Source organism: Trachemys scripta, chromosome 1 (assembly GCF_013100865.1).
Source record: "Trachemys scripta elegans isolate TJP31775 chromosome 1, CAS_Tse_1.0, whole genome shotgun sequence".
NCBI classification, from domain to species: Eukaryota; Metazoa; Chordata; order Testudines; family Emydidae; genus Trachemys; species Trachemys scripta.
In genome coordinates, this window is record NC_048298.1 from 182,998,819 (window position 1) to 183,015,275 (window position 16,457).

The following is a 16,457-nucleotide window of genomic DNA, read 5'->3' on the forward strand; positions in this document are numbered from 1 at the left end:
CACCCTGCCCCAGCCCTAAGCCCCCTCCTGCACCCCAAACCCCTCATCCCCGGCCCAACCCCAGAGCCCACACCCCCAGACAGAGCCCTCACCCTTCACCCCGCATCTCAACCTCCTGCCCCAGCCCGGAGCCCCTCCTTCACCCCAAACCCCTCATCCCTGGCCCCTCCCAAGAGCCTGCACCCCCTCCTGCACTCCAAACCACTCGGCCTCAGCCCGGAGCCCCCTCCTACACCCAAACCCCTCATTTCTGGCCCCACCCAGAGCACACACCCCATCCCAGAGCCCATACCCCAATCCCTTTCCCCAGCCCGGAGCCCTCTCCCGTACCCCAAGCCCCTCATTCCGGCCCAACCCCAGAGCTCACACTCCCAGCTGGAGTCTTCACCCCCCTCCCGTACCCCAACTCCCTGCCCCAGCCTGGTGAAAGTGAGTGAAGGTGGGGGAAAGCAAGCAACAGTGGAAGGGGATGGAGCGAGCGGGAGCAGAGCTTCAGAGAAGGGGTGGGGCAGAGGCGGGGCCTCAGAGAGGGGAGGGGCAGGGCAAGGGTGTTCGGTTTTGTGTTTTTAGAAAGTTGGCAACCCTAACTGTTAGGATTGTTTTCAATTATTTGTTGATTTTTTTGAAAGGCTGTATGCTTCAACTCCTTTAGGGCACATTTCAAATCTTAATCCACTGAAAAGTAAAAAGTGGGTTAATTATACATGTATACTTTGTACATTGTACATGTGTTTGCTACACTTGTTCTGTTCATTCCCTCTGAGGGACCTGGCATTGGCCACTGTCGGAAGACATGATACTGGGCTGGATGGACCATTGATCTGACCCAGTATGGCCGTTCTTACGGGTATACAGGGGAAAGAGCATGTACCAGTTCTCAAATTTCAATAATCTGCCACTCTCATTCCCACAAAGTAATGAACCCTTTTCTGCCTGTCTATAAAGGTCCCTGTCCCCACATTGTCACTGGTAGAAGTTAGCTGTGCTGACCACTTCAGAAAAGTTTTCTACTGCACTCTTTTGATCAGTAGAGGTGAACATGGGATCCTGTCCCAAGAGCAGCAGCCTTGCTTACCCCCAGATGCTGATCAGTGTGTGGTCAGAGTACACCAACCCCCACGACTTCTCCTGGAGTGGCAGGAACATACGTGGAAATTTCAGAGGCTGGAGCAGGTAGGCATTGAGCTGTCTCTGGTTCCAGTGCTGGGAATGCATTAAGCACCTGAGGCTCCTGTACCGGAGGTCCCAACTGTCGCTCAGGGAGGACTTGTCTGCTGTCAAGGGTTCCCAGTACAGAGCCTGAAGTGGAGGATTGTGAACTGGGATCTGGGGTGATTTTTATTTTGCAGAAACGTAGTTTGAGTGCAGCAGAATATTCAGAAGGCACTGAAACTACTTTTTGAAAAGAAAATAAATTACCCAAGCAAATGCTTACTGCTGGGAGAGAAGAGTGATTGGAGGTGGAAGAGTAAGTGGGAACAGGGGAGAGGAATTGGGGAATAAAGTGATGGGGCCTTGGAAGAGCTGGGGTGGGACACGAGGAAGTGGGACATAGAGGTGATGAGGGCTTGGGAGAATAGGGGCAGGGATCTGCAGCAGCCCCACATTTCCCTCCTGTGTGTGCCTCAATCTGCCCTCTACAGCCCATCTCCAGCAGTTTGGCCCTCCCACACACCCTGCCCTCATGTGAGCCAGGATCTGGGGAACGGGGGCTTGCCTATATGGGGAGCGTTCAACCACCTCTCCTTACTCCCCTTATAAGATGGGATCTGGAGGTCTCTGCCACCAGGGGTGTTCTGAGTCCCACTCTGAGCCCCTCTGTGTGTGCCAGGCTCTGGGAGCTCCAGCCCATCTATGGCAATCTGATCCCCCTCACTGCCTCCTGTCACATGACCCAGGTTGTGGGGGCTTGCTTTGCTGTGGTAGGGTCTGAGTCCCTCTCCCTTCCCCAGGATCTGAGGAAGCCCTGCTCCTCTGGGTGGGGAGCTTAGAACAGGCATGCTTCTAACAGGCACCGAGAACTCACTGCTGTGACAGGTGAGGTGCTGAGGATGGGTATGCTTGATGCAAATCATAAACTCTCCAGCACTGGGGAGAAAGGAAAGGAACACCCACGGACATGAATGGAGTGGAATTAACCCATGGAATTAACTTTCAAATGGTATTATTGAGGCCAGGAGCTTGGAGCAGATTATACAAGAAGGCATGAGGAATATAAACTCTCACGCTTCAGGCCATAAGCCAACCACTAACTAAGGGGTGCTAAGAAGAAAATTCCTCTTTAGACAAGTTATTCCATAGTTGTCCTGCAAGAGGCTGGCAGTGTTTGCCTGAAAAACTCCACTGTTAGCAGGTGCTGGTGTTGGTACTGGTGGAAAAGGGGATGATGGGTACTATTGATTCACTGAGGCAGGATACTGCAGTCCCTATGGACATAAGGGAGGTGTAGGGTTGCCAGGCATCTGGTTTTCGACCAGAACACCTGGTTGTAAAGGGACCCTGGCGGCTCCGGTCACACTGAGCTGCTAAAAGTCCAGTTGGTGGCGCAACGGGGCTAAGGCAGGCTCCCTGCCTTCCTTTGCTCCACGTGGCTCCCGGAAGTGGCTGGCCGTCTCTTTGGCCCCTAGGTGCAGGGGCGGCCAGGGAAGCTCCACGTTCCAGCCCCGCTCCGAGCACCGGCTCCGCAGCTCCCACTGGCCGGGAACCACGGCCAATGGGAGCTGTGGGGGCAGGGCCTGTGGGTACAGGCAGTGTGCAGAGCCGCCTATCCATGCCTTCGCCAAGGCGTGGATAGGCAGGGACATGCCGGCCACTTCCGGGGGCCACATAAGGTAAGCGCTGTCTGGAGCCCGCATCCCGAACCCCCTCCCACACCCCAACCATCTGTCCCAAACCTGAGCCCCTGCCCGCACACAAACTCCCTTCCAGAGCCTGCACCCCACACCCTCTCCTGCACCCCAAACCCCTCATCCCTGGCCCAGAGACACCTCCTGCACCCCTCACCGCTGGCCCCACCCCAGAGTCCACATCTCCAGCTGGAGTCCTCACCCCCCTGCACCTACCCCCCGCCCCAGCCCAGAGCCCTCTCCCACACTCTGAACCCCTCATTTCTGGCCCCCCCCAGAGCCTGTACCCCCAGCCGGAGCCCTCATCCCCTCCTATACCCCAACCCCCAGCTTCCTCCCACACTCCAAACCCTCAGCCCCACACACCCCAGCTAAAGCCCCCTCCTGCACCCCACATTCTTCATCCCCGGCCCTAGCCCAGAGCTCAGACCCACAGCCGGGCAGGAGCAGGGCCTTAGGGAAGGGCGGGGCAGGGATGGGGCAAGGGTGTTTGGTTTTCTGCAGTCAGCCAGTTGGCAACCCTAGGGAGGTGGGAGAAGCTCTCTGGAGAAGAGAGGATCTAGGGGGTGAGCTGAGGGATTCTGAGGAAAGAACCACAGGTATAGCCAAGACTGGGGAGACCATCTGAATGTTATCTTATTGTTGTTATCATTATTAATAATACCAAACTCTAGGAAAGAGGTGAGTTTGGGCTTTAAATATTATATAAAGAATTTGGAAAGCATCCACTCATGTGTCTTATAGGGGTTTTTTGGCACCTTCCTCTGAAGTAACTGATGTCAGCCACTGTCACAGATGGCATCTTGGGCTAGAGAGACCAATGGTCTGATCTGCTTGGCAGTTCTTATGTTCATAAATGTTATGTCTCTTTTTCTCCTGGTGTAACAGATAAGCTTGTCTGGATACATGCTGAAGATTTTGACAGGGCACTCTCATACAATATTATCTCCTCGACAGCTTTTATGTTTGAGTAATCAAAAAGGGAAACCGTATTATGAAACTAAACAGAATCTGTGTGCAATTATATCTTTGGTGGCAATTTTCTCTGTGTGTGTTTTAATATGAAAAACTAAGAAAGAGAATATTAAAAACGATTTTGGTTCCAAAACCAACATGTTTTTCATAGTGATATTTGATATGCCAGGGTACTGATGCATGGCAAGTAGTGAGAATAGGCAGCTGTTTACCAAAATATTGTATCTTGATTAGCAGCTTTAGTCAGTACTAGATGGGACCGTATTATTAGGAGCAGCAGAGGAGGGTTTTCCAGAGGACACTAGTGGGCTGCATAAATAATGTTTCTTGACAGACCACCAGCAGAAAATGACCCAATGTTACTCATCCTTTTTCTCTGTCTCTACTTACTGTACTTAATTCAAGAACTGTAAAATCGCAGCTCACACAGCTCATTTGTATGTATCCATGTAGGGTCAGATTTAGTTTCCCTTACTGAGATTCATTTCAATAGAATCACTTGCGGAGTCACATGCTATTCAACCTGAGAAAGGGTGGCAGAATCTGGCCCATAAGGAAAGACCATAATGCAATGCAGTCAAGTTAAGGTTGCTATGGAAACATTCTAATTTAGACCAAGTTCTATCCGATATGTACAACATTTTCTGTGGCTTTGCATATCGACAAGTATCTGTTTGCACACCATGAATAATGAAATATTAACTGACTGTCATGGGTATTGCAGGTTTAAACTTAATCTTGTGTTGAGACAGTTCTTTACACACACATTTCCTAGGTTTCTTAGGGAAAAGAGCAGTAGAAAGAAAGGAAAAGAAATGAAAAGTTAAAAAATGAAAGATTGGTGAGGAGGCTGAGGACTAGTTTGTCAGACTAGTTACTTTTCTTTCTGGCTGCAGAATCAGTATCTGATCTTCTGGGAATTATTTTTTGGCTTGTAAGGTGATGCAATTCAACATTTTCATTGGATTGTGCTCATGTTGAGCCTTTGTCAAGCAACACCAGTCCTCTGACGCTCTACATCTTTTCATGTGCACACCTATGAACATATTTTAAAGGAAATTATAAAACAAAACATATTAAAATTACAGACAAAAGTAAATGCTGGTAAGAACATATTAAGTGATAAATAGCAGACGGATTGCAGTTAGTAATCAAGGGGCCTGTTTTTGTCTCTGTAGATCAGTGATTTCCAGCTTGAGTGATTCTAGATTTCCTGAGGGGGGTTACGGTGGCCTAGAAGAGGAATTGTGGAGGTAACAAAAATGTTATCATCTCAGATTCCAACTAACGCCACTAAAAAAAATAACTTCATGTTGTTTGCTTTCCCTTCCTGCTTCTTTGCAAAGTCAGTTGGCTGTAGAAGCAGCAAATACATCAGCAGAGGGGAGCAACAATGGGAGAGAGAGAACAATGGTGTTACCCATTGCAAGCACAGTAACATGAAACATATAGGTCTGTGCATACATATTTTTGTCTTGCTCTTATACCTGTAGAAGCAGAAATGTGTTACAATTTGGCCTGGAGATGTCCATCCACGCTTTGCTTCTGAAGAGGTCTCTGTAAGAAGAAACAGTGTTTTTTCAGAGTGTAAATGGGAAAAAAATGATATTGGCTTTGGAGGGAGTCAAACTCTTGGAAGAATTATGGCTCTTCTGCATAGTAATAGGATTGTGAGGGAACTAATGCCCTGACCAATAGGAATGGTACTAGGAGCCTTCTCAGGTACATCTACACTGGTGTGCATGCTCAGTTACCTGACCCTGTACATGCTTGTGTGTGTTCCCTATTCCGCAATGATTGTTCACATATGCTGTGCTGGACATGAGTATAATGCTGTGTACACACATGCACACGTATCCACACTGCTGCTTTTGCTACGTGACATTAGTGGTACCCATCTCAGGTACAGTATCCCAGGGGTCTGAGTGTCAAGTGAGACACTCCAGGAACTGCCGTGCTGTGTGTTGTTGGTACTTGTTCCCTGCCTTCACACATTTGCCAATGGCAGTTCTTGTTCATATTACCAGGGCTTAAATTCTCATAGAGTATTTCCAGGAGCCCTATGGCTTGGGGCTTCAGCCCCATGGAGGGCACTGGGGCTCAGGTCTTCTGCTCCGTAGGAGGTGCCGGGGCTTCAGCCCCAGGGGTTTGAAAATATTTACCGTAGCTCTGTTCCGGACAGTTCTGGCTGAATTTAAGCCCTGCATGTTACCTTCCTGCCAAACTTGGTGGAAGACACGGAGCAACTGGACGATGATCTGGTTCTGCTTCTACTTCTTATTGCGGGATAAATGTTTACGCAGTGGAGTAGGGGATCGACAAGATGCAGGAGGGAATCTGGCCAGAACTTTCTGACGTGTTGGAGATGGCTCACCATGAAAATGACAGGTTTCAGAGTAGCAGCCGTGTTAGTCTGTATCCACAAAAAGAACAGGAGTACTTGTGGCACCTTAGAGACTAACAAATTTATTAGAGCATAAGCTTTCATGGACTACAGCCCATTTCTTCGGATGCATATCATCCGAAGAAGTGGGCTGTAGTCCATGAAAGCTTATGCTCTAATAAATTTGTTAGTCTCTAAGGTGCCACAAGTACTCCTGTTCTTTTTTCATGAAAATGAATGACAATCCTTTTGAGTCCTGTGGAGCAGATCTGGTGAATGTTGGTATTGCCACAGTATACCAATAAAGTAGACAGTCGCTTCTGGTCCAAGACAACCAGCATGGTGTGGTGGGATCATATTGCTCTGGAAAGCTGGGATGACTAGCAGTGGCTTCAGATCTTCTGAATGACGAAACAGACCTTCATGGAACTGTGTAATGAGCCTGCACTACTCCTTGCACCATACCGCTAGAACTTGATTCAGAGAAGCCATATTGGGGTAGAAACAGCTGGCTATTGCCCTGTGGAAGCTGGCAACATCAGACAGCTATCAGTCAATTGCAAACCACTTTGGGGTTGGAAAGTCCATTGTTGGGGTCATGGTTGTGTAGGTTTACATGGCAATTAACACTGATCTATCCACAGGTGGTTGCCATAAGCAAAGTTCCAGAAATAATAGCTGGATTTAAGAGGATGAGTTTACCAAACTGGGACATTGATGGCACCCACGTCCCAATATTTGCCCACCAAAAGGGGTGAGTGAGTATGAGAACCAAAAAGGTTACTATTCACTTGTTCTTCAAGAGTCAGTGATCCACACAGGCAGTTTCATTAATACCAAGGTGGGAAACACCGCAAAGGTTCAGGACACCAGGGTGCTGAGGAGATCTGGACTGTACTTGAAGGGGGGAGAAAGGACTTTATTCCCAAGAAATGATGTGTTTCTCTATGATATGTCTGTGCCAACAGTTATTTTTGGGGACACCGCATACCCACTCCTAACTTGGCTCATGAAACTATACCCTATCAATGATCCTGGAAAAAGGGAATTCAATTATAAACTCAGTAGCTGGAGAATGATCATAGATTTCAGCCTACCAAACGTGCAATCTTGTTGGTGCTGCCTACACACCCATCTGGATGCCAATGTGGCCAACACTATTTGCATAATCGTCACCTGCTATGCACTGCATAACGTTTGAGAGAATAAAGAGGAGTGCTTCTGTCCAGAGCGGTCACAGGACATGTCTGGTTTACAAACTGCATACAGGAAGCCAGATCCCACCCACGTGCACACTGATCCTTTCCCAGGGGGCAAAGGAAATCAGGCATGTCATGTGTGCACACATCTTGGCACAGCAGGGACGCAAACGGTGATATCTCCCTGCGCCAAGGGACACCTTCACATCCTGTGCAGCTGCTAGAAAAGCACGAGGAAACATTGGCACATACTTGTGGGGCTACATATCTTTGTGAGGGTTTTGGTCCCCTGTAGCTGATGGGCATTAGCCTTTCATTCCTATGACTATTCACCCATTACAGACAATTATAACAGGGCGCTTCCACTGGGTTAACAATTTAGGGATTGGCTTGGTGCTTTGGAGGGTAGAACTGAGTTGCAATGTGGACATTGTACACTGCTTTTATCTTAAGCATTCACACTGTCTTACCAAACTCTGTTCTCAGTAACACAGTCTCTCTTAACAACCTAATCTAATTTTGGTTTGGAAGGGGGGGTTCACCTTTCCCCCCCCCACCCCCCACCATTCATTGCTGGTGCTGCTAACTTCACTTAGTAGCTATTATGGAGCACTAACCCCAAGGTTGTAACTGGTCGAGGTTTGGGGCTGTTTAATGACTGGGGAGTAGCAGATGCCTGTATTGTTAGTTTAATTGTGTTTCATTGTTCTGTATATGAACCGAGCCATAAAGATGCTTATCTACCCATTTTCTGTGTTGTGAGTTCTGCTTTTAAAACTATCAGTGATTTCTCTAAGCACATAACAGTGCACATAACCCATCCATCCTGTGAATCATGGATCCCAATTCCAAACCTGAAAACATCTTACATTCATCATACTTAGCAAGGAGGGTCCATCACAAGTCAAAGAAATGATGACATTTATTAAAAGTGGTATATGAAACATGTAATTGAAATATTTTTAAAAGGAGTAAAGCAACAAAATGTAATGGGACTGAATCCATAAACAACGGTCCAATATTAATGTATTTGCATCTGTCTCCTTGCCCTCCCCCACCACCTAACAAAGGGGGAATGACTGTGGAAAACTGCTCTTGGGGACAATTTGAGTGTGTAGTCTGGGGGGCAGGCACTTGATGGCTTCCGGGATTCCCACATGCTCATCATTCCTCACTTGGATACTCAATGGGGTCCTGATTTGAAGGGTTTTGGCTGCTGGCGAGGGTGTGGTCCTGGGAGTCCTACAGGCTCCTTCCATTCTCAGGGGGCTTGGGTCCTCTGCCTCAGCAGCACCCTGGGTGGGCCGGAGGAGGAGGAGGAGGAGCTAGTTCACATAGAGGTGATGTGGCCATGACAGCAAACAGACTCCGAAACTGTTCAGCTACCAGTTCTATGAGCATTAGGGAATGCTCCCGTTCCCTAAGCAAGCCTCCTGCTCCAGGAACCAGTTCATCAGTGCCTCTTCCCGCTGAAGAGCCTGATCCTTCCATACTTGAGGAATGCAAACTGCTCCTGGTTTCTCCTGTTCATGCCAATGAGCAGGTCCTATGGCGGCCTTCTCTGTCTGCCTCTGCAGTGCTGCCCCTGCCCTCCCAGCAGAACGGTTTTCATCTCAGGGGTCAAAGGTACTGCCAATTCAAAGAAATTGTATGTTGTTTTTCCTTTGGAAGAAACCAAGAAATTCCCCCCATATAACATAAATTTGATGTAGAAGGCCACAATTTTGATAATTTTCAGCATTTCAGGAATGTGACTGTTAGATTACCCTTGGTTCTGAGACAACCTTTGCAGCCCCTGAGGAAAGAGCAGAGGCTACTAATGGTAAAATACATGTACTAAAGTTTTTAAAAATGTAAAATTTTCATAGTGTCTTACGTAGGGTATGGGGAGGGAGATGGCAGTTCCATCAAGGGACTGTTACCAGTTCGCAATTTCTTCTTTAAAGACTAGCCAACCTCTGGAGAACATAGCAGTTTTCAAGGTATCAGAATGGAAAAGAGAGGTGGCTTTCCAGTCCTGGGGAGAAGATCTGGCAATCTATGCCAGAAAGATATTTCTGCTAGTGGTCACCTTGCTGCATATTGCTGAATGGAGGGCTTTGAACAGTTATGAAGGTGGACTAAGCACATTTGCGCTGTCGTTGAACCTCAAGAACCCGCTGGAGTTTCTGATACACCAAAAATTTGCTGAAATATTCTTACAGGATTGGGAGGCAATTTGATGATAAATTGACTACATTCTCGCCTATGTAACTGCTCTTGTGCCACAGAGCACTGAAGCAACGTCACAACATGACAGCAAACATTCTCATCAGTCAGTGGGGGAGAGAGGAAGGGTAAAGGAAAGTATCAGTCTATCAGCCAGCCTTTCATGGTGGAATAGAGGGGGAATTCACCTCTTTCTCCTCCTCTCCTGGCTGTGACTTGGAAGTGGTTTCACTCTTACATACGGAGACAATCCCAGTGGCTCCTTTTCACCCCATCTACAGGGAGGAAAATCTCAGCTATTTCAACACCGGTGAATTGATTTGCCAAATCCAAATAGAGGAGTGGAGTGCCACACAGATGTGCACAATTTCTGAGAGCCTCATGAAGACCTGTAAAGAGCCACAGGCAGCTAAAGAGTCGTGGATTAAGTATCAGTAGATTAGATTAACTGCACTGAGCTCCAAAGAGGATGGGCCATAGAGCTTATTCAGTGCAAACAGGAGAATCATGATTTCTGTCCAAAAAAAAAAATTAATCTCAAAGCCTAGTTTAAAAACATCGCAAAGATACCATTCAAATGAGAATATTAATGTTTAATAATTTCTAGAAATTGAAATAGAATCTGTTTTGGCAAAAGCATTACAGTCTTCTACCAAGAAAAACATTTTATTCAGTTATGTAAGCAATAAAAATAAATGTTTTATAAAATTTACCCCAAAGGACTTAGAAAGTATTAAAAAAACAATAATAATTAACCAGAGTTCTTGATGTGTACAGCAGCCAAAAATAACATCTAGTACAGCTGAAGATGGTGAGGTCATTTCTTGTATTGCACTCTAAACACTGACCACCTGCAGAGATGCAAAAATATTCAAAAGTATCTATTTCCCAAATATAGACAGACTGAAAAATTCTCAGTCTTTTACATGATTTTATTTTGCCAAAGTAATGGAATTCAATACATATTTAATGTGCATTACAAGTAGTTGTTCCTATAGTGCAAAATTTCCCCATACATTTATGAAGCTGATACTGTCTCCCCCTGAACAAAAGTGTCCTGATGCCAGTCTTCAGTATTCTTTTCCAGCTAATCTAAACGAAAACATTGGCATTGCCACTTTAAGTCAAAGTTTTGCTCTTACAAAAAGAGATAACGTGTCTCTGCTCTACCACAAACAATCATACAAACATAAAATGAACTTTATTCTTAGATAATATTTGATGGGGATGTAGCAAATGTCTAATTTTAGCATTCTACTGAATATCAGATAATGTAATGTTTATCCAAAACTGAAACAAAGGCCAAGAGTGGATATCACAATCAATATAATAGTCACATGTTTTAAAATGAGTCATGACCCAAAAGTCATTATTTCATAAATTGCCCAAAAAAACTAATTTAATCTTCTTTAGGTATAAAAGGAGTCCTCTATATCGCAGAGTGAGTGGCTGATTAGCTACTGGAAACACTTATATGAAATTATTGATTGGTTCTAAACCCACAAGAATGATACAACAGATGTACAATTTACACTTGTATCTTCCATTTGAAGATCTCAGTGTACTTTATAAACATGAATTAAGCCTCAAAACACAGACTAAGTGTAAGTAATAGTATACCCATTTTAAAGATGAGTTATAAGAATATAGCATTAGGCACCTATTATAGACTTTAAAATGACTGCTTCATGGAGCAGGTGGTACGGGAACCCACAAGGGGAGAGGCAACTCTAGATTTAGTCCTGAGTGGAGCGCAGGAGCTGGTCCAAGAGGTAACTATAACAGGACCGCTTGGAAATAGTGACCATAATACAATAGCATTCAAAAATCCCTGTGGTGGGAAGAACATCTCAACAGCCCAGAACTGTGGCATTTAATTTCAAAAGGGGGAACCTGCAAAAATGAGGGGGTTAGTTAAACAGAAGTTAAAAAGTACAGTGACTAAAGTGAAATCCCTGCAAGCTGCATGGGCACTTTTTAAAGACACCATAATAGAGGCCCAACTTCAATGTATACTCCAAATTAAGAAACACAGTAAAAGAACTAAAAAAGAGCCACCGTGGCTTAACAACCATATAAAAGAAGCAGTGAGAGATAAAAAGGCATCTTTTAAAAAGTGGAAGTCAAATCCTAGTGAGGCAAACAGAAAGGAGCATAAACACTGCCAAATTAAGTGCAAGAATGTAATAAGAAAAGCCAAATAGGAGTTTGAAGAATGGCTAGCCAAAAACTCCAAAGGTAATAAAATGTTTTTTAAGTATATCAGAAGCAGGAAGCCTGCTAAACAACCAGTGGGGCCCCTTGATGATCGAGATACAAAAGGAGCACTTAAAGACGATAAAGTCATTGCGGAGAAACTAAATGGGTTCTTTGCTTCAGTCTTCACGGCTGAGGATGTTAGGGAGATTCCCAAACCTGAGCCGGCTTTTGTAGGTGACAAATCTGAGGAACTGTCATAGATTGAAGTGTCACTAGAGGAGGTTTTGGAATTAATTGATAAACTTAACATTAACAAGTCACCAGGACCAGACGGCATTCATCCAAGAGTTCTGAAAGAACTCAAATGTGAAGTTGCGGAACTATTAACTAAGGTTTGTAATCTGTCCTTTAAATCGGCTTCTGTACCCAATGACTGGAAGTTAGCTAATGTAACGCCAATATTTAAAAAGGGCTCTAGAAGTGATCCCGGCAATTACAGATCGGTAAGTCTAACCTCGGTACCGGGCAAATTAGTCGAAACAATAGTTAAGAATAAAATTGTCAGACACATAGAAAAACAAACTGTTGAGCAATAGTCAACGTGGTTTCTGTAAAGGGAAATCGTGTCTTACTAATCTATTAGAGTTCTTTGAAGGGGTCCACAAACATGTGGACAAGGGGGAGCCAGTGGACATAGCGTACTTAAATTTCCAGAAAGCCTTTGACAAGGTCCCTCACCAAAGGCACTTACGTAAATTAAGTTATCATGGGATAAAAGGGAAGGTCTTTTCATGGACTGAGAACTGGTTAAAATACCAGGAACAAAGGGTAGGAATTAATGGTAAATTCTCAGAATGGAGAGGGGTAACTAGTGGTGTTCCCCAAGGGTCAGTGCTCGGACCAATCCTATTCAACTTATTTATAAATGATCTGGAGAAAGGGGTAAACAGTGAGGTGGCAAAGTTTGCAGATGATACTAAACTGCTCAAGATAGTTAAGACCAAAGCAGACTGTGATGAACTTCAAAAAGATCTCACAAAACTAAATGATTGGGCAACAAAATGGCAAATGAAATTTAATGTGGATAAATGTAAAGTAATGCACATTGGAAAAAATAACCCCAACTATACATGCAATATGATGGGGGCTAATTTATCTACAACAAGTCAGGAAAAAGATCTTGGAGTCATTGTGGATAGTTCTCTGAAGATGTCCGCGCAGTGTGCAGAGACGGTCAAAAAAGCAAACAGGATGTTAGGGATCATTAAAAAGGGGATAGAGAATAAGTGAGAATATATTATTGTCCTTATATAAATCGATAGTACGCCCACATCTCGAATACTGCGTACAGATGTGGTCTGCTCATCTAAAAAAAGATATACTGGCATTAGAAAAGGTTCAGAAAAGGGCAACTAAAATGATTAGGGGTTTGGAACGGATCCCATATGAGGAGAGATTAAAGAGGCTAGGACTCTTCAGCTTGGAAAAGAGGAGACTAAGGGGGGATATGATAGAGGTAAATAAAATCATGAGTAATGTGGAGAAAGTGGATAAGGAAAAGTTATTTACTTATTCCCATAATTCAAGAACTAGGGGTCATCAAATGAAATTAATAGGCAGCAGGTTTAAAACAAATACAAGGAAGTTCTTCTTCACGCAGCGCACAGTCAACTTGTGGAACTCCTTACCTGAAGAGGTTGTGAAGGCTAGGACTATAACAGCATTTAAAAGAGAACTGGATAAATTCATGGTGGTTAAGTCCATTAATAGCTATTAGCCAGGATGGGTAAGGAATGATGTCCCTAGCCTCTGTTTGTCAGAGGATGGAGATGGATGGCAGGAGAGAGATCACTTGATCATTGCCTGTTGGTCCACTCCCTCTGGGGCACCCGGCATTGGCCAGTGTCGGTAGACAGGATACTGGGCTAGATGGACCTTTGGTCTGACCCGGTACGGCCGTTCTTATGTTCTTATGAGTTAAGTGACTTGTCCTAGGGTTACACAATATTAGGGGTCAGAACCAGAAACACAACCTGTGAGTGAAGACCCGCAGGTCCCTCCTTTAATCTTTCTAGATATTAAAGTCAACAGAGGTACAACTAGTGATTAATTTTGCCCAGTGAAAACTGTCATTTATTGTTTGATGAGAACTATTTTACTTTGAAAATAATTTGAAAGATAAGATGTTTTATGCAGCAAAAGAAAACCAAGTATTTTTGCATTCTATACAATTTCTTCTCACATTGGTTGATAGTTTAACTCCACCCATGGGAAGCTTGTCACAGTGTTAATATTTTCAAACAGCACAATAAGGAATATAAACTAAAATTCTGAGGTCACGTCCCTTTTCATATTTAGTCCTATTCATTACCTCTTCAACTCACGTGTATCACCTTTTCCCTCTCTTTAATCTAGGCTTTTATATCACTATCTTCCACGTAGTCGAGCATCTTACAAAATTAAATACAAATATTTCAGAGGAACTAGAGTTCTTTTACTTTCTCCTTACCATTACTGATCAGATTTTTGGTTTGTTCATTTTTGTTTCGTTCTGAAGGATAGGGCCAAATTTTTTTGGCCGAACTATTTAAAAAAAAAATAAAAATGCAGATTCGGGTTGACCAAAACATTTTGTGAATCTGTGTTGGATTGACCCAATTCTTTTGACTGCAAACACTAAAATAAAATCTGAAAAAAATGAAATATTTTGTTTTGACATTTTCTAAATGAAATGTTTTAATCTTTCAATCAAAACAACTTTTTTTTAATTTATTTAAATATGTTTAAAAAACCTTGAAAATAAAATGTTTTGTTTCAGGTCAAATGAACCATCTGACCTGAAACAAAATTTTTTTTTCAGTACAAAGAATGAACTGAAAAATTAGTTGTTTGCTCTACTGGAGCATGAAATACTATATTCTCTGATTTTTTAACTTGATGTTTCCCCTCAGTCCTGCACAGACGCATTCCCTTTAAGACTGGCTTCCACTGACTGGAGGCTAGGGCTGCTGGCATGGCAATGGCAAAAAATCACAGTCATTTTCTTCTAACACTGAACAAATAACTTTATTACTTTAATAAAGGTAACAGTCACCCTAAATCTACTCTTTTCTCTGCAGAGTTGCTGCCTAGAATCTTCCACAGCCCCTCTCTTGTCAGGCTTCCCTTCCTGCTATTTTTAAGTTTCCTTAATGCTGGAGATGATTGTTGTTTGAGAACAGGTGCAGCATTAAAGTATGGAAGAAGTAAAGAGCATGCAACCAGCTGGTGCCACTTTTGTGATCAATTCTTGGGAATGGATAGGGAAACAGGTGAGAACTGCTGGGTATGTTTAGACTGACTCGTCCTCAAATAACCATCTAAGACCCAATTATTTAAATTCAAATGTATTTGGCCAAACCTGAATATAAAAATTTAAGCCGAATACTCACTGGCAGTAGAAATCTGGTACAATTCTAATGACTAACATGGTTGTAATTTTCCTAACTCCATATTCTGTTGTTTTGAAATATTTATTACTACAGACGCCAGAGGCAACATCACTCCTCTTCATGCCACATCAATAATCACCTTCTGAAAGCAAAGTTGCCATTTTCCATAAACTGGAGATCATTTTGCTGCCCAGTCTCACAGCACAGGCTATGTCCAAAAAGCATGAAAAAAACATTCCTTTGTGAAATGGCTGGACAAAGCTCAAATTGGCTAACAGGATCCACTGCTGAAGCTTAAGATTTCCTGGCCACCTAAATGCAAGCTATAGCACTGGAACTGGTTTGCAATTTTGGCAGCATCTGGATTTGTTTAAAATATTGCTGTATTACACACAGTGGTGTACTCGGTGTATTGTTTTAATGTATTTATGTAACTCAATGGTTCCTGTATAAATAATATATGCTAATGTAAATCTCACTGATTCACACACATAGTATACTGATGTTCAAATTCAGGCACGGGTTTGCACATAAATTGTGGTGTTTATGTGAGGGAAAAAGCCAGGATACAAAGCAATTTCTTTTGACTCACACACACTGATTATTAATTGAATGATCTGTCTCACTTATACCCAGGAAGGTATGGTGTGGTCCTAGTGCTGGAAATACCAAGGCAGAACTAAAGGCCTATGAGTCTGTGACTGGATGGAGGAACAATTTCAAAGAAGCATGAGTTACAGTTTTATGGAGACACAAGAAACAATGTCAGAGAGATAAGAAGATCAGAGGGCCCGGAATCAGTTGAAGACCAAGAAATGTAGTAAAAACCTCCCTGACAGGAATGTGTCAGGAACACAGCTGATCCAAGAATTTTAAATGGCAAGGGAGAACAATAGAGACAGAAAGTAATGACAGGATGTTCAGAAGTCCCATTAAGAAATCTCCATCCTGGATTCTTGGGTACCAAGAACTTGCTCTGACACTAAAAAATATTAATATTAACAAAATCTAATACTGTTTTTAACAGGGGAGGATTGAGACATAAGGAATCAAAAGTCATGTCTCCTACAATTCAACAGAACTTTGTGTTCTACTTGATTTTTCTTTTAATTGCTTTCATTCCTGAGCGGGTCCCCCCCCCCAAAAAAAAAACGAGCATAGGAACTATATAACTTACCTACTTTGGGACAGGGTGCCATATGCCAGTAAGGTCATC

The 16,457-nt window shown here is 43.7% G+C and overlaps 1 protein-coding gene and 2 long non-coding RNA genes across 21 annotated transcripts in view; 1 reads left to right on the forward strand and 2 right to left on the reverse strand.

Moving 5' to 3' along the window:
* Positions 1-16,457, reverse strand: part of LOC117889314 — a 147,700-nt gene that overhangs the window by 128,368 nt on the left and 2,875 nt on the right. For 6 of the 7 annotated variants that reach the window (XR_004648440.1, XR_004648444.1, XR_004648442.1 and 3 more), the window contains exon 3: positions 5,309-5,378. The exons of the other annotated variant lie outside the window; for it this stretch is intronic. This is a non-coding gene — a long non-coding RNA (uncharacterized LOC117889314). The remainder of the gene's footprint in view (positions 1-5,308; positions 5,379-16,457) is intronic. 7 annotated transcript variants of the gene reach the window in all.
* N6AMT1 (N-6 adenine-specific DNA methyltransferase 1) overlaps positions 1-16,457 on the forward strand; it is a 53,627-nt gene that overhangs the window by 22,336 nt on the left and 14,834 nt on the right. For 2 of the 12 annotated variants that reach the window (XM_034793216.1, XM_034793197.1), the window contains 2 exons: positions 14,930-15,121; positions 15,878-16,201. The exons of 1 other annotated variant lie outside the window; for it this stretch is intronic. In XM_034793216.1, the coding sequence (XP_034649107.1) occupies positions 16,158-16,201 (44 nt within the window). In that variant the 5' untranslated portion in view covers positions 14,930-15,121; positions 15,878-16,157. Of the gene's footprint in view, positions 1-945; positions 1,174-4,999; positions 5,075-6,825; positions 6,959-14,929; positions 15,122-15,334; positions 16,202-16,457 lie in introns of those variants that run through there. 9 more of the 12 variants (XM_034793250.1, XM_034793253.1, XM_034793223.1 and 6 more) reach the window with 8 other exon arrangements.
* On the reverse strand, positions 9,799-16,457 carry LOC117889324. Of its 2 annotated transcripts, none has more exons than XR_004648447.1 (2): positions 16,423-16,457; positions 9,799-10,125 (listed from the first exon to the last, which is right to left on the reverse strand). It is a non-coding gene; the product is annotated as an uncharacterized LOC117889324 (long non-coding RNA). The 2 variants fall into 2 exon arrangements; XR_004648446.1 differs by having other exon boundaries at positions 16,419-16,457.